The sequence below is a fragment of the Schistocerca gregaria genome, chromosome X, assembly GCF_023897955.1.
Source record: "Schistocerca gregaria isolate iqSchGreg1 chromosome X, iqSchGreg1.2, whole genome shotgun sequence".
Lineage (NCBI taxonomy): Eukaryota > Metazoa > Arthropoda > Insecta > Orthoptera > Acrididae > Schistocerca > Schistocerca gregaria.
The window spans coordinates 649,156,799-649,175,772 of NC_064931.1; the positions used below are offsets into that span (position 1 = coordinate 649,156,799).

The 18,974-nt window shown below is 38.1% G+C and overlaps 1 protein-coding gene across 10 annotated transcripts in view; it reads left to right on the forward strand.

The window, feature by feature from the left end:
- LOC126297573 (LIM domain and actin-binding protein 1) overlaps positions 1–18,974 on the forward strand; it is a 194,643-nt gene that overhangs the window by 105,698 nt on the left and 69,971 nt on the right. For all 10 annotated transcript variants that reach the window (XM_049988534.1, XM_049988528.1, XM_049988531.1 and 7 more), the window contains exon 7: positions 561–632. In XM_049988534.1, the coding sequence (XP_049844491.1) occupies positions 561–632 (72 nt within the window). The remainder of the gene's footprint in view (positions 1–560; positions 633–18,974) is intronic.

Genomic DNA, 18,974 nt, shown 5'->3' on the forward strand with positions numbered 1-18,974 from the left:
TTCCTTTGCCCATTACCAGTCCGTGTTCTACACCAGTGAAATTTGTAGCTTGACAAATTTGATTTTCTGCTCAACTTTGTAAACATATAAATAAATAAACAGGCCTTAAGTTACTGGATTTTCATATCCATAATTTGAGTTAGACTAACCTTACATACTCTGTATGATATGCTACAGACAGGAGTTCATAACTTCATAGTAATACATTGGATGATATGAGTTACTAAAGAATTCTTATTATTATATTTCTCAATTTGCTGCTTAGTTTGTGATGTATCCTGTATGTATTTCTGTTAGAAACTGAACTTCATGGTGAACTATTCGTGAACATTAGCGATTTTCTTATTCTATGCAATACATTCTCAGAATTTCTTTAACTTGACATGAAATTATTTTGTTGTAAAAACAAGCATAACATTTTAAGTTTCATAAATATGCCTCAAGGGAATATTCGTACTGTAATATGTGCAATTCCACTACATAATGGATAAAATAATAACTTCTAAAAGTCATAATGCATAATTTTACCCATAATTTTGTTTTTGTTGTCCTAATTTTAGGTCAACTTAGGAAACCAAAATTGATCATCTGTGAGAATGAGCCAGTAGAACTACCACCAGAAGTGGTTAGAGGTAGGATAATGGTTTGTGTTAAAATTCTGTGCTCTAACAGTCTGTTGTTTACTAACAAATGTTATGGCTTCATATCAGTATTTCTAAGTGTCATTTTGATGAAGATGATAATTGCTTCAGCATAGTCACTGCCAGAAATGTAATGTTTCTGCCCCATAGAAGGAGGTATCTGTGCTTATGAATTACTGGCAAATGGAGTTCAGATTTGAAGTAAAATGGAACAATTTTTAAAATATGCAACACAGAACGTATTTTTTTTTAAAAAAATATGGTATTAGTGAGCAAAGCAGTAATAAAGTAAATAAATACAGGTTTGTTGCTCTGTGCTTGTGGGTGTAGAAAAAGGGGATAAATGTTTTGTTAAACCAGTATATGTCACCCACCATGGCTTGCTTTATCAAGACGGTTTTTGAGAGGCATTAAAAGTGTAATCAAGTTATTTTGAAGTCTTGTGATTCCCAAACAATGTATTATGAAAATACACATTTGAAAAGGTATAAAACAATGCAAGCAGTATTCAGTGGAATTCCTCCCTAGGTAAAGTAATGGTAGAAATCAAACTATGAAAATCTGTTACGAAATAACAACATGAAGTAGGGTAGATTGCTACTCATAACATAAAGGAGGCATAAAGAACGAGAATAGTAACGAAGAGAAACAGCACTGAATTTTAGAATGGAAGATAAGCCACTGGATGTTTAATGTAATGTGATGGAGAACAATAACAGCAGTGGATAGAAGGATGAAAGAAAAGCCACTGGGCATTTAATGTAATGGGACAGAGGACAGTAACAAAGGGGAAATAGCACTGGGTTGGAGAATGGAAGGGTAGTCACTGAGTACCTTCTCTATGTGATGAGTAACAATCTGTCCTAATTAATATTGTTAAAATAATGGTAGAAATGTTCACTTTAAAGAAATCAAAAGCAGCATACCAAGACATGCATGTTGATAATTAATAACAAAAGGAATAATCCCAAGAATTTAGCACATAATGATATTTAGCTTCAACAACTAATTGCATTTTTTGAGTGCACATATTGCTAATCATTTGCCTTATATGCCATAGAATGCTGCCATGATGTAGTTTCATGGATTCAAGTACAAATGTAGCAATTGATTCTTCCATTGCAGTTGTTAATTTGCTATAGAATGAGAGCCTTATAATTCAGATTGTATTAGTTTCTGTTGGATGCTGTTTTTTATTATTACTTTTGCCCTTTATTTTCTTAATACAGTGATATAAGCCAATATAAATGGAATTTTTTATTTTGTTTGTGATTGTCTTTACACAGATCGTATCTAATAATGTTTGATGACAATTCATCTACTGCTTCTTTCTGAACAGAAATTACTTGCTATTATTTTCATTTATCATTTAGTTTACATGCTTTCCTTCTTCCTAATTAAAGACTGGCATCTATTTTTTTGCAGCTTTTAGAGTTTTTATATAAGGCTAAAAGGGTCACTACTGCAGCAAACAACAACAAAAATGTTTGCTGTGAATTTCTCATTATTTGGTATACATTTTCAAGAAGTCTCTTCATCTGAGCTATAATCAATAGTGTAAAAAATAACTCAACAGTTTTTGAAATATTTATCTGCTTTTAGTCACTACTTAGCATTTCTAAATAATCTTTGCCAGTGCCTGCAATGTATTCTTCTCATTTAAAAGTTAGTCCTTCTTGCCATTCCCCTCATACACCACTGCCAAAAATTTTTAAGCACATACTTTAAAATGTTGCAAGATTAATAGCATTTATTGGTGTCATTGTAATCACATGAGGCATGCATGATCTCCTCTTCTGTTTCAACCATGAGGGGAAACCTGGAAAGTCAGCTTTGCTGCCCAGGGAAAGGTCCTGTTGGAGATTTTAATTGCTACATTTCCCTGACCAATGAAGTTCATGCCCCTACTAGTAATAATTTTCAAATGTTCTCGCCTCAGAGTTATCCAAAGAATCCATGCAAAAATGCTAAAGAAAATGATAAAATATCCACTTGTTTACATTTGTGATAATAATGACCCTTCAGACAGTCGTAGGTATCTAATAGTGAAGCCACATCAGTTTGCATTTGTGTTGTTGTCTTCAGTCCAAAGACTGGTTTGATGCAACTTTCCATGCTACTATATCCCGTGCAAGCCTCTTCATCTCTGAATAACTGCTGAAACCCACATCTATTTGAACCTGCTTACTGTAATCACATCTTGGTCTCTCTTCAGATGTGTCCTATGAACTGATCTTCTTTTAGTCAAATTATGCTACAAATTCCTTTCCTCCCCAGTTCTCTTTCAGTACCTCCTCATTAGTTACACGATCTACCCATGTAATCTTCAGCATTCTTCTGTAGCACCATATTTCAAAGGCTTCTGTTCTCTTCTTGTCTAAGCTGCTTATCAACCATGTTTCACTTCCCTAGAAGGCTACATGCCAGTGTTCAGAGAACACTTCCTAACATGTAATTTTATATTCAATGTTAACAAATTTCTCTTCCTTAGAAACACTTGCCATCCTCTCTACTTCAGTACTCATAAATTATTTTATGGCCCAAAAAGCAAAACTCATCTACTACTATCAGTGCCTCACTTCCTAATCTAATTTCCTCAGTATTGCCTGATTTAATTTGACTACATTCCATTGCCTTTGTTTTGCTTTTGGTAATTTTCATTTTATATCCTCCTTTCAAGACACTATCCATTCCATTCAACTGCACTTCCAAGTCCTTTCATATCTCTGACAGAATTACAGTGTCACTTGCAAACTGCAAAGCTTTTGTTTAATTCCCTTTCTAAATTTCTCCTTGCTTTCCTTCACATCTTACTCAATGTATATGTTGGATAACACTGTGAATAAGCTACAATCCTGTCCCGCTCCCTTCTCAATTATTTTTGGCTCTTATAACAGCTGTCTGGTTTCTGGATGAGTTGTAAATAACCTTTCGCTCCCTGAGTTTTACCCCTGCTACCTTCAGAATTTTAAATAGTGTGTTCCAGTCAACTTTACCAAAAGCTTTCTCTGAATCTACAAATGCTATAAATGTAGTTTTGCCTTTCCTTAACTTATCTTCTAAGTTAAGTCATAGGGTCAGTATCGCCTTGCGCGCTCCAACATTTCTCTGGAAACCAAACTGATCTTCCATGGGATCAGCTTCTACCAATTTTTCCATTCTTCTATAAATAATACATATCACTATTTTACAAGAATGACTTTGTAGTGACCCAGGTTGGCCAATGCCACTACGGGTCAGGTAACAGAGCTGTGGTGCAGGAGTGGTGCTACACCTGGAGGCTTCAGCAACATGGTGATATGTGGAATGTCATTTTGCTACCAGGATGAATACACCTTAGAGTAATGTAGCTGCTTCATAGCATTCTGCAGTGTGTGGGGCCTCAGGAGCTCACTGGAGAGAACTGCTGATGCTCCTCATCAGCAAGTCGTGACACTGGTGCCACAGGTCAATGAGTGGTGGCACGTGAGAGAGTAGGTGCTGTTGATTACCAGATGTTTTACACCACACATGGTAGCTCTATGCCTTAATGCTCTTGTGGACAGCCCATCATGCACTTAGGTGAGTGTAGCTGACTGCACGGTCCAGGACAGTTGTTGTTATGAAAGAATGGTCCTGGTCTCCCAACAATGGATGACCAAGACTGCAGTAGATGTTCACAGAAAGCTAGGGAGCTGTGCAGATGTGCTGCGCCCGGATGGTGTGGGGATCACAGTTTGCAGATCATCCAGGAATGCCCCTTTGGTGGAGGGCTGGCAGCACACCAGTCTACTTCTCATTTGTGATGTCCAAGTAGGTTGCAACAGCAGACAATAGCTGTAGCTCACATCGTAATGGCTACATCTCGACATCAAAATCTGCAAACAGGTATGACGCAGATCATCATCGATCAGCTTGTTGCAATTTCACTAAAATTCAATAGACCATCATTCTACCTGGCATTGGTGACACAAACAGAATGGCAGCATGACTGAATATGTCTGTAAACTCCAAAAGCCTGATTATTTAAGCAGCAGAGCATGCACCTACTACATAGTATCTCTAGGTGGATGAGCAAATTTGCCCTGGTTTATTGGACTCATCAGCATTCCTTGCCTCTATTCTTGATTTTTGTGCTCAGGTCTTACTGCACCGTTTGACTATTACAGTGGCACTCTGGTGCTTTGAGTTACAAAGTGTTATTACATATTGCCCTGTTATGTAGTACTGCAGTATTCACTAAATGCATCCCTCGCTCTGAGGTTGCATGGCAACAGTCAACTAGTGCCTTGCCTTCTGGTAAATTGACTGTATGTCACGTTGACATACCAATTGACACACCAGTTCTGAGCTGGCCTGCTTGGCTCTGAGCTCACTGAGTAAATCTTCATGAAATTTAGGCATGCACACTGAATTCATCATGTGATGCAACAACTTATTAAACTGACAGTTTGATAGTATCCACTCCTGTAAGCATTTTCTTTCTTTTGAATTCAAATTCTTGCAGTCTTTCTTAAGTCTGAGGATATTTCCCCTGTCTCGTAAACATTGCACACCAGATGGAATAGTTTTGTCATGGTCGACTCTTCCAAGGACACAAGCAGCTCTGAGGAAATGTCATGTGCTCCAGGGGTCATTTTTCAGCCTAGGTTTTTCATTGCTATTTCAGATTTTCTCACAGTATCATATCTCCCATCTCATATTCATCTACTTTCTCTTCGCTTGCCTTCAAGTTAATTTCCCTTGTATATATTCCTTCCATGTTTCAGCTCTCTCTTCTTTGCTTAGTACTGGTTTTTCATCTGAGCTCCTGATATTCATATAGCTGCTTCTCTTTTCTCCAAAGGCCTGTTTAATTTCGCTCTTTGTCAGTATCAATCTTTCCCCTAGTGATACATGCTCCTATAGATTTACATTTTTTGTCTAGGCGCTCTTGCTTTGCCATTTTGCGCTTCCTGTTAACACCTCTTCATCTGCTGCAGTTTTCTATTTTCTCATTTCATCAGTTAAATTCAGGATCTCCTATAATATCCAAGGATTTCTACTAAGCCTCGTCTTTCTTTCTATTAGATTCTCTGATGTCTTCCTATTTCATTTCTGAAAGTAACTACTTGTCTCATACTGTATTCCTTTCCCGTGTTGCAGTCAGTTGTCTCTAATGCTGCCTCTGAAACTCTCAACAATTCTTGTTATTTCAACTTATCTAAGTCCAATCTCTGTAATTTCCTACCTTTCTGCAGTTCCTTCAGTTTTAATCTACAGTTGATAACCAATAAATTGTGGTTAGAATCCACTTTTGACCCTGGAAGTGTCTTACCATTTAAAATCTGGCTCTGAAATCCCTTTCTTGCCATTATACACTCCTGGAAATTGAAATAAGAACACCGTGAATTCATTGTCCCAGAAAGGGGAAACTTTATTGACACATTCCTGGGGTCAGATACATCACATGATCACACTGACAGAACCACAGGCACATAGACACAGGCAACAGAGCATGCACAATGTCGGCACTAGTACAGTGTATATCCACCTTTCGCAGCAATGCAGGCTGCTATTCTCCCATGGAGACGATCGTAGAGATGCTGGATATAGTCCTGTGGAACGGCTTGCCATGCCATTTCCACCTGGCGCCTCAGTTGGAAAAGCGTTCGTCCTGGACGTGCAGACCGCGTGAGACGACGCTTCATCCAGTCCCAAACATGCTCAATGGGGGACAGATCCGGAGATCTTGCTGGCCAGGGTAGTTGACTTACACCTTCTAGAGCAAGTTGGGTGGCACGGGATACATGCGGACGTGCATTGTCCTGTTGGAACAGCAAGTTCCCTTGCCGGTCTAGGAATGGTAGAACGATGGGGTCGATGACGGTTTGGATGTACCGTGCACTATTCAGTGTCCCCTCGACGATCACCAGAGGTGTATGGCCAGTGTAGGAGATCGCTCCCCACACCATGATGCCTGGTGTTGGCCCTGTGTGCCTCGGTCGTATGCAGTCCTGATTGTGGCGCTCACCTGCACGGCGCCAAACACGCATACGACCATCATTGGCACCAAGGCAGAAGTGACTCTCATCGCTGAAGACGACACGTCTCCATTCGTCCCTCCATTCACGCCTGTCGCGACACCACTGGAGGCGGGCTGCACGATGTTGGGGCGTGAGCGGAAGACGGCCTAACGGTGTGCGGCACCGTAGCCCAGCTTCATGGAGACGGTTGCGAATGGTCCTCGCCGACACCCCAGGAGCAACAGTGTCCCTAATTTGCTGGGAAGTGGCGGTGCGGTCCCCTACGGCACTGCGTAGGATCCTACGGTCTTGGCGTGCATCCGTGCGTCGCTGCGGTCCGGTCCCAGGTCGACGGGCACGTGCACCTTCCGCCGACCACTGGCGACAACATCGATGTACTGTGGAGACCTCACGCCCCACGTGTTGAGCAATTCGGCGGTACGTGCACCCGGCCTCCCGCATGCCCACTATACGCCCTCGCTCAAATTCCGTCAACTGCACATACGGTTCACGTCCACGCTGTCACGGCATGCTACCAGTGTTAAAGACTGCGATGGAGCTCCGTATGCCACGGCAAACTGGCTGACACTGACGGCGGCGGTGCACAAATGCTGCGCAGCTAGCGCCATTCGACGGCCAACACCGCGGTTCCTGGTGTGTCCGCTGTGCCGTGCGTGTGATCATTGCTTGTACAGCCCTCTCGCAGTGTCCGGAGCAAGTATGGTGGGTCTGACACACCGGTGTCAATGTGTTCTTTTTTCCATTTCCAGGAGTGTATAATCAGTCTCAAACCTGTCAGTGTTTCCAGGTCTCTTTCATGTATACAACCTTCTTTTATCATTATCAAACAGCGTTATTGATGATTAAATTATTCTCTGTGCAAAATTCTACTAGGCAGTTTCCTCTTTCATTTCTTTCCCCCAGTCCATATTCTCCTACTATTTGTCATTCTCTTCCTCTTTCTTCTACCAAATTCCAGTCACCCATCACAATTAAGTTTTCCTTTCCCTTAACTTTGCACTTACTTATGTGTAACTGTTTTTAACTGTACAATATGCAGAACTTTTAATTTTATAATTCTCAAAATTGCATTGACATTTATAAATAAAGGCAGGGCTATTTTTGTTAAATCTAATTTAGAAAGTGCTGTGCAGGATTTCATTGGGTAGCTGAAAGAAAATATAAGAATGCAACTTTTAGTTAGTAGAGCTGCTTCGCAATAAAGGAAATTTTCATTACGAATTCAGGTCTGTAAATGATGATTGAAGAGGAATTAAAAATACCATTAACATAGCTTTAACCTCATTGTAATGTAAAAATGTAAGTACATTATACTGATAGTACTCAAAGCTATGTTTTTGTTTTGTAAATATGCACTTTGTTTGCTGCCATGCAGCTAAGTGCTTACTTTAGTAATGGCATGTGTTCTTGTTGAAACCATGTTGTGAAGAGAGCCATTGGAAAATTTCAAAATCTGTCTACAGCTACTTTTTCTTGTTTTCTTAAAATGACTTTCAAATTATTCATGATTAAGGAACTTTATTGAATCTTGTTGTATGTGAACTCTAACTCTTAATGTCCCATAGTCAATGTGTACCTTTCATTACAGTTTTTCAATAATTGCAGGAAGTTGTGTATATGCCGTTGTGCCTAGATACTGTATGACAAAACACAGTCTTTGCCATGATAGCTTTTTAAGCTGTTGTAATCTATAAATCAATTACTCATTTGTAAATGAAACTCCTCTAAACAGATCAAAGATTCATAAAATCAAAGTACGCAGTTTTTTAATCATCCGTATCAGGGATGGGTGCGTGAGATGCCTGTGAGGTTGCTCATGGGCTCTGTATGCATTTTTATGTGCTGTGTGGGCACAATGCATGTAAAGCTAACATTGTCTTACTCGCTAACAGGATCAAAGACTGCCAAAAATACATTATCAACAGCTTACACTTGAGGTTGTAGGCACATTAGATTATCAGTATTCCTTTCATTGCCATAATTATAACAGGACAATACAAATATAACATGTGCATAGTATTTGCAGAAGTATAGCCTGCCTTGGGTTACACAAAGGTACCATCAAATGAAAATATAACAACACTTAGCTTATATCAATTCTATTGTGAAGAAAAGCAAATGGATTTATGCTACTGTGCATGCTTTTATGTGCCATTTCATGGCATAAGGCTTTGCATGTCAATTATAAGGTTGTAAAAAAGTCATGTTGTTTTCCTATGTCTGTCAGTGAGGTGTTCAGATGACAGAAAATGAAATGACTGTCTACAGTTCAATAGAGGCACAACACAGTGACAAAGAAACAAATTAAGAATAATATTTTCCCAGTGTAATGCCGTAATGATCCCAGCAGGCTACAAAGTAAGAGCAGGTACATGCAGTAAGGTACATTCTAAATTGTGCTGTACTGTTCTGAGGAGAACTAGGGGAGTGGTGGCCAGGGATCAAGAAAAGGAGAATAAACTATCACTCTCATCAACTTAACTTTCTGATCACAAGTACAACACTGACTTAAGTAATAAGCATTTTTTTTTCTAACATGTTCATTTTTGAAGTGAGATTACTGGTCATCAGATGGCATTGCCCCAGTCAGGTGAGGGTCAGTAAGGCTACACGTAAGCTTCAACATTGTACTTTCATTGTTGAGAAAACAGTTTCACACATATATGTGGTTACAGACATACTGCAGGAGATATTTGAATCATCTGTGGGAATTGTTCTTAAGGGAAGTTCTTTTAAACCATATCAATATTTTCTGCAGTGCAAAACCTCTCACTGAGCACATGACTACACTGAAATTCCGGGAGCTCCAACTGAATTCAGGATGTATGCTTTCAGAGCTCACTGCAAAGAGTTGCAAAACTACTAAAACTAAGTTCCAATTGATTTTAGTCACTAAATCAACAATCAAAGTTTTCTAACAAAGCCTGTAGCACAGTAATAAACTCGATGTCTCCTTTTCAAAATGTATTTAATTTTTAAATAGTGCAACATTTGAAAAGTGAACAAATGACACTTCTAGAAGTTAGAATCCAAGACGTCATATCCACAGCCGGCAGCTGTGGCCGAGCGGTTTTAGGCACTTCAGTCCATAACCGTGCTGCTGCTGCGGTCGCAGGTTTGAATCCTGCCTCGGGCATAGGTGTGTGTGATGTCCTTAGGTTAGTCAGGTTTAAGTAGTTCTAAGTCTAGGGGACTGATGACCTTAGATCGTAAGTCCCACAGTGCTTAGAGCCATTTGAACCATTTTTGTCATATCCACATGAAGGTCATGGAACTCTTTAACTGGCATTTCTGTCATGTCCATGAATAACGCTATGTCTTAACACAAGCTGAAAAACATTCGAAAACAACACCTCAACTCTGTCAGGATACTACAAAAAAATATGGCCAGTCACCATAGTTACTCCCAGATTAAAATGATGCAGGACACTTCTTTCATCATCTCTCTCTCTCTCTTTCTCTTTAACAACATGAGACTTTTGACAAACAAATCATTGCAGGAGCTCTATCTGTCGCGAACAATGAAAGTTTTTCCTAAAAGAGGTCAAATTTGTCAATAATGTTTTCTAAGAAAGAAAATGTAACACTGGCTGTAGTGGTATTGAGCATTGGCACTTAATCAAGGTGTTCCTCCACGATGTTGAACTCAGCATCAACACCTCTCACAAATACAGTAATCTGAGAAATGTCCATTACACCTGTGGCCTCAGTCAAAGCAAAAGAGAAAAAAATTAGATCTTTAGTCCTACCTTTCATTTGCATCTCCACGTCATTTGCCATTTCTTCAATATGTCTGCAAACTGTTCTCTGCAAAAGAGGAACTGTTAAAAAAAAAAAAGAAAGAAAGAAAGAAAGAAAGAAAGAATCAATGGACACAGGACTGTTGCAGCGGCAACAAAACAGTCTTTAACAAAGTCTCCATTGCTGAAGAGATGGACTGTTTTGGCTATTTTAAGAGTTATGTGATAGCTCACTGTCACCTCACCACCATTGTCAATGATATTGTTCTCTTCCTTTAAATATGTTTTGGGGAAGAGGTAAAATTGAGAGCAAAACCACATAATGCTTTTTAAATAATAATAATAATAATAATAATAATAATAATATTTTCATGAAATGAAATACATCTGCATGAACTTCTTTTTTTCTTTCTCATCTAGAGAAATTTGTCCTTGCTTTCCTCAGTATCCAAAGTAATCACAAATTTCTTATAAAGGAGCTGAAAATGTCACTTCATGTTGCCTTTCTTCCACCCCAATAGAATATCCTTACAAAAGGGCATTGTGAGCCATTTTGTGTTTCAATAAATATGTAATATTCTTCCTACAGTAGGTTGAAGCATAAGGAGTCTTGGCATAAAGGGACCGCAAAGTCCCACTTGGATTTTCAGAACAGTATTGATAACAACTGTGTAACAATTATGTTCTGTAATTTCCTTGATGAGATACCGGTGCCTATTTCTTTCACTATTATAACAACACTTTCTTCACTGGCCCAGTCTTTGTATGTAAGTTAATAGTGTAAACTTGGCGTTTATATATATATAAAAAAAAAAATAAAAAAAAAAACATGTTTGTCCACACACTGTGTGGTGAGAGCTTCTTGCTCACACACCTTTCTAATTAATGTTCACATCATTTTGGGAAAATCTTACTTTTCTGTACTCTTCTTTTCTAAAACATGAGCAAAGTGCTGATTTCTGAAATAAGCATTGTTTGACACATAACAGATCAACCAGATGGGAATATACCACTGTATCTAAATTTCTACAACTCAGTAGTTACTTAATGTTGTAAAATGATAAGGTTTGTAGGAAATGGATGATATCTTCTGTATACAGAAATTGCTTGTTGCTTCATAATAATAATAATCAATACTTATTATTATTAGAAATGATAAATGTTGTAATTGCCAACTTGTAATTTGACAGAAATTTATAGACAATGATGCCTGCTTTGTAATTGACAGACAAATCATTGTTTCTCTGTAACTTGCATAACTTGTGAATATAAATTGTGTGCGTGCTAATGGTAATCTAAATCCTTAGTTCAGAGGTATATATTTTTTGTTTTTACATTACAATTTCTTTATTACTGTTTGGCTTTTATTTCAGTTTGTTGCTTCTAACTTACAACTTAAAGTTTTTGCTGCTTTTATTAAGGAAATGGGAGCTGTGGTGATCTATATGACCACTCAACAGTCTTTTGCATCTCATGAAGATTAATCAGAGTAGGACCTATTGTGTGCATAACGCTCTCCATAGCTTTCCGAGATCAGTTCAATATTGTTGAGATCAAATGATCACATGGATGGGGTAGGTTCTTCCTTGGCTATGAGTCCATCAACTACTCTCGCAATATGAAGAAGTGATGTAGTCACATCTGCTGAATTTACTGATATGTATGGGGTTGTTTTAGATTATGTAAATGGCTGTGTTAGATATGAAACAGTTTCTTGCTACCAGCGTGTAGCATTGTGCACCACAGTTCATAAAAACCAGACAACCTTTTCACATTCTTCAAAAATTCAAAGTACACCCTTGCATCACATTGCTTGTAGCAAAAATGTCATATTGGGTAGTGATCTCTATACCTTATAATGAGGAATTGTTGTAATGGTATGGTTGTGCACTTGTTTCTATTATCAAGCAAAGCACTGCCAAGTAATATGTTGCACTATAGCTCATTGGTGGTTACAAGGGGCAGGAATACTGTGGATTCAACACAACAGCTTTCTCTAATTAAATTATTTAGCAGCTTATATCAATGTATTTCAGTCTGTCCCTTTAACCACCATTTTTTTCTCTAGCATTACCTTCGTCACTAGGCTATCTAATTCTACTTGCTATCTGTTATGGTGACAATGGTTATGCTGCACATGTTTTCCTCACCTATTATCTGTAGTCCAGTTTTACTTCATTTTTTACATGTGCATTTCACTTTTAATTACTCCCATTCTCAAACCTTTGCATTCAGTTTTTATGTGTAACATTTGAAAGTTCCTTAATCACTGTTCAGTGACTGTCATTAGTAGATTTATTTTAGTCGAGAAAGATTTCTTAGCCAGTGTTTTTAAAAAGTTTACCTTCTTGAACATTAAAACCAACACAAACTGTGTACACATCTGTACTAAGCAAACTACCACATGCAGTGTCTAGCAAAGAGAACATGGTGTGTCAGAAGCACTACATGTTCGTAGCACCTATCACTGGAGTTTGTTGACTTTTTTGCATCATTCCTACACAAGCTAAAGAAGGCACTCCTATTCCAACTAAAGAAACCTATGATGGAGTGTGCAGGTCTTTTTTCAACCTTCTATATCTCTCCTCTCTTTGCAGTTTGGTAAGTATACCCCAATGATCAATAGTACTCAAAAATTGGTTAATAAGGATTGTGTAAGTGGCCTCTTTCTTGTGTAAATTACACTTCTTTATGATTCTTACTGTAAATTGCAGTTTGGTTTATACCTTCCTCTCAACCTTATTTATGTGGATGATTCACCTTAAATCTCTCTGGACAGCTACTGCTAGAGACTTGATGGTTATGAATGAAGTGTGAATTGTGGTTTACTTGACTCATAACACCAATATCTAAATCATATTATTCAGGAACAGGAGATATGTTAAAAATTTATGATGACACTTCTCTACAAACAGAGAACAACTAATTCTAACAGTAGCATCCTAATACTAATTCAGCATTGATAAAAAAGTTACTGAAATCTAATACTCAGTTACATGTTACTCAAATTATCAGTTCATCCCACAGAAAGTCCTATAGCCTTATTTATGGAAAACTTTGCTTCCTATTGAGTATTTTTTGCCTGTTAATTCATTATAATTTTTTCCCCTTATTCTGTGGAGACAGTGCACTGAAGCCCCTGGCTTATCACTGATAATGTATTCAAACAATGTTAAGTAGTTTATCTATTTATGCACATTATGTTACATTTATTTATGTTGAAAACACTAAGCTCTGATGATCTGTAAGTCTTCCTGCATTTCCATTAATTTTCTAATGATGTGGTCTTCTTGTACACACCTGTGTCAACTTTGAAAAGACTCATAAAGTTAAAAAAATAGTATGCCAGATTGTTTACATCATTAACAGTAATGGCCCTATCACACTTGCCTGAGATAAACCAAATGTTTGTTTTGAATCTCCCCATCAATAATGCTACTCTGGGTTCTGTCACCTAGTAAGTCTTCAGTCCCATTTAATTCCTTTTTCTGTTGTTCTGTGAGCACATAATTTATTTACTAGGCAACAGTGTGGAACTGTGGCAAGGGCTTTCCAGAAGTTGAGAAATGTGGCATCAGTCAGTGATCTCCTACCTAGAGCCTTTCTGGATCTCATGAATGAACTAAGCAAGCTGGATTTCATACAGTCACAGCTTTTTCAGTCCATATTGATTCTTAAAGGGAATATTTCTGGTGTTATATTAAGCTTTTATGATGATATCAATTTATCACACTGGCTGTTATTGTTAAGATTAAATGATCTTTTTATTTCATATTGTTCACTACAACATAGTTTTGGCTATGTAGCCATACTCAAGTGTGAAGTATAGCCCATTAAAGACACATACGTGGGTTACACTCAGCGTACTTGCTTATGCTACACAAATGTAAAAGCCAAATGTGGCTGACTGAACTTTAAAGTTAAGGGCTTGACACCAGACTGTATGAAAACAGTAGTTACACAGCTCTTACAAGTAAGTGCTACAATGTGTAACTACTGATTTCGTAACACTTGATGTCATGCCTGTAACTCTACAGTCTGGTCAACTATAACATGCTTCTTCAATTGTGTGATGTAGATGAGTAAATTGGCCAATTATACTTCACACTTGAGAATAGATATACAGCCAAAACTATGTGGCAGTGGAATATATAAAATAAAATCATAGCTTAATACTAAAAAAAGCAGCCAATGTCCAAACTATTATCATTCAAAAAACTCATTGAGACTGTAGATCCCAACTAAAAAAAATCTTATCAAGTGTTCAACACAGTAAATAAAATAAAAGCCAGCACTTACTGTGAGGAGGCAAAATGTATAGCACTGCGAATAGACACTACCGACATCAGATCTAATATGTTTTTTCTCAGAGAGCAGAGAGGGATAAGTTGTGGTAAGTTAGAAAGGAAAGTCAGAGATGGTGTGGTCAGCATAAATGGTTGCCATGCAGAGGACACTGGTTCAATTCCTGGTAATGCCAAGGATTTTTCTTTCTTTGATGCTGGGACTAGTATTGGCTACAATCAGCCTCATGATGCCAACTGAGGAGCTACTTGAGTAAGAAGTAGGAACTCCAAGATCTGGAAAGCTGGCAAGACAGCTGGGAGAGGAGTGTGTTTGACCACATGCCCCTCCATACCACATGAAGACACATGGCAAAGGGTGACATGGTAGCTGTTCAGCATTACTTGGGCCTTCAGGGAAAAAAGAGAGGAGAGGTTAGTTAATGGAGATTAATTCCAGAAGGGTGTTGGGATGCAAGGATATGTTGGAGGGCAAGAATCTCTGTAGTTCAGGGAAATCAGATGGGAATGATAATAGGGCCATGTGCTGTAGCAAACACTCAGGTCTCTTGAGTCATGCTGCAGTGCGTATTCAGCAAATGAGTACTGGGTGTCCCTGGGGTGGGCAGTTCTTCTATGGCCATTCATGTATCAGCCAGTTTAGTGGTGCTGTGGACAGAAATTTGTTAATAAATAACATGTGAGGTTTCACAAGTTGGTTGCCGTGCCTTTGATATTGTAGGATTTACCAGTGGTGGGGCTGGAGTTGGTGTTAGTGAGTGAATACATGGGGCATGTTTTACAGTGAGGACACTAGCATGGATAGGGATAATGGTTTGGAATGTCATAAGCTTTAACTAGGTTGTTACAGAGGCTAGCAAGGAGATGGAAGGTGACAGTGAGAAGTATGGGGAGGGTATCAGGGAGAGAGGATACCATTCCAAGGCTAGACTTCAGAAATTCAAAGCCACATTGAAGTAAAATATTGAGTCATTCTTGGCCTGTGTCGTACATATGACAAAGGAGTTGCTTCTGAGTTTTTGGGAAGTAGGAACTGTATTAGTCAGGGAGTCAAATGAGGATACTGCCTGGGAGATTTGCTTGTAAATAAAACTGTGGGGTATTTGCAGAAGAAGAAAGCTGGAAGAAGTTGTTGGTGTAGGTGTTGAGGGATTCAGTGGTGGAGAAGATATGTTTGCCACTCGGAGAGGTAGTAGCCATTGGGAGAGATAGTATTATATGGCTGACACACTGTTGTTTGTGGGAGGTCTGTGTAAGGTGAGGCCACATCAATTCTGACAAGGAGGATTCCAGGTGGGAGAGATGTGGTAAGGAAAGAGAGAGTTTGACGTGGGAGGGGTGGCAGCTGTCAAAATGTAGATATTATTATTTTCAGAAGATGGTCCCCCACATCTTGTAGGTATTTGAAAAAGGTCATGATTACCATATCAAGAAGCTGATAAAATTCTTTGTTTAACAACCAGTTTTCCATCATTAGGTTCTTAAAAGCATTTACAGGATGATATTAGGTGAATATAAAATTACTGACATCAGATAATAGAACCATGAATTTGTCACTGTTGTTATATCATAATATAAATTACATTGTCAATATGTAAACTCTGATAGGCAGTACACTCTTTCATGTTACCTGAGCAATCACTTTTAATGCTACGAATGAATCCATGCTACATACCACATAGGTATGTGGTATGCATCCATTCATAGCATTAAGGACGATTGCTAACAATTGTTTAACATGAAATAATGCAGCACTGCCTAGTACAGTTAATTTATTGATGATGTATTTGGTTGGCTGCTGTGGCCGAGTGGTTCTAGGCACTTCAGTCCGGAACCGCACTGCTGCTACGGTCACAGGTTCAAATCCTGTCTCGGGCATGGATGTGTGTGATGTCCTTAGGTTAGTTAGGTTTAAGTAGTTCTAAGTCTAGGGGACTGATGATCTCAGATGTTAAATCCCATAGTGCTTAGAGCCATTTGAACCATTTTGATGTAATTTGTATTGTGATTTGACAACAGTGACAAATTTATGGTTTTATTGTCTGATGTCAGTGATTTTGTATTTGCCTAAAATGATGCTGTAAGTGTTTTTAAGAACCTGATGATGGTCTGTTGACCAAAATTGGTTGTTAAATGAAGACTTTTATCAGGAGCTTGAGGTGGTAATCAAAACATTTTGTAGATCTTGTTGCTTGTTTGTTGATTTTATGTGGATTGTGGTTTGGATGTGGGATTTAATGAGATGGAGGTCAACATCATGGAAGATAGCTTTGGATTTGGAAAAGGACATGGGAATTTGATCTGGCAAAAGGAGTTAGGTTGTTTCAGTAAGAAGAGGAGTTTTTCGTTATGAGTGCAGATAACAAAAATGTCATCAATAAATCTGTACTAGGCCAGGGGGCCAAGCTTCTGTGCCTCAGGAATGCAATTTCCTAGGGCCCAATGAAAAGTTTGGCATAAGACAGTGCCCTCTTGGTTCCCATAGCAGTTGTAGGTCTGGCCTTCAAAAGTGAAGCAGGTATGGGTAATGATGAAGTGATAATAAATGAAGTTTTAGGAAGATTGTCAAGTGGCCATTTGGAGAAGTAGTATTCTGTGGCTGTGGCCTGTTTAAAGTGAGGTCAAATCAGTTCTGACAAGAAGTGTTCCAGGTGAAAGGGAGTTGGTAATAAATTTTAGAAGTTTCAGGAAAGACTGTCTTCTTTTGTGTACGATGAATGGCTCTGTATGATCGACCTTGTTCACTAGCACCTCCAACTCAAATCTGTAACATTACTCATTGCCAAAAGATCTTCCTGTGAAGTTTATCTTTACCTTCTTCCCCCCTTTATGGCAACAGTAGCTATTATACAGGAAAAAGGTTCTTTAGCACACCACCACACATCACTGCACAAACTATAACTGAAAAAAGGAGAAGGCTGAACTTGAAATCAACTAGGATTTCTTCTCTGAGTGGAAATTAAATTCAGTATGTTACCCTTCATTAACTGAATTCCTAATCCAAAGAAATCTTCCTGGTTTTTTTGTTTTTTTTTTTTTTTTTTTTTTTTTTACAAAATTTGACAATGACAGTACGATGTCTCTTGAAGGGAATCAAATAATTCCTGTCTTGATAGTATGAAAGTAGTTTTCACAATGTGACACTTACCAGCTGAGTGGGTATTCCTTTTGAGTAGATGATTAGCAGCAGTCATATGAGTGCTCTGCAAAGAAGTAATACTTTGAGTTACTTCCAGTTTGGAGATGCAATTTCTTTTGTCACCTTTATAACTATGGATTCCCACTTATTAAAATCCTTTCTTAATTAACTATACTTTAGACATATTACAACTCATCGGCTTCAACTGACACTGAAGTGGCTGAAGGTATGGACCAAGAATACTGGTTTGAAGTTTACCATGGACAGATCTGTTTGTGCAAATGTTAATCATATACACGGGTACTGTATTTTTAATATTCTTGATCTGCAGCCACAACTTCTAAGAAGTCAGTGAGATTCCTTGGTTTTATATTTTATGAAAAACTCTCTTGGCTGCCTTATTTCAGTGACCATAAAATTAAAACTTCAAAAGCACTCAGCTTATTTAGATGTTTAATTGATAAAATGTTGTTGGCATTAAATATTTCATTTTTCAGCTAAGTGTTGAATGTCGCAAAAATTCCAGCATTGCAGTAATGTGACCTCATTTTTAAAAATTATTGTGCAATGAATGTTTACAAATGTTTTGACAAGAACTTACAGAAGTTTCATCGTGACAAATGCTATTGATGACTGACATTTTAAGAAATGAAATCCTCCAAAATTTGTCACTGTTCTCATTTTCATTCGATCACTGAAATTATGTCTTACAGGAAACAAACTTTGAAATAACTGAGATAAGCTAATGTTTACTGTCAGTAGCTCATTAAAATAATTTCTTTAACTTTAACATGGTTCAAATTGGCACTGCCCCTATCTGTGTGCTGATGTTGGTGAGCTTTACTATGCAATATGCATATAACTTTTGAACTATTGTGCAGTTTCCTGTTTATGAATTAGGCACCTGGTCCTGTATGTAGTGCTTACAAACATAAAATCCAAGAGCTGTAATGCCTTTTGGTACTCAGACAAGGCAATATCTAATGGATTTAAATGTCTAAGTCAAAGTAATTTCATACGCAGGAAATGAATGTGGGGGAGCAGATATAGGATTAATCAGTCACTACTCTTGGGTGGATGTGGTTTATCATTGTCTTCCTTCAACCTGTTATGAAGTGGCAAGTGTGTATCTGTGATGTGTAGAT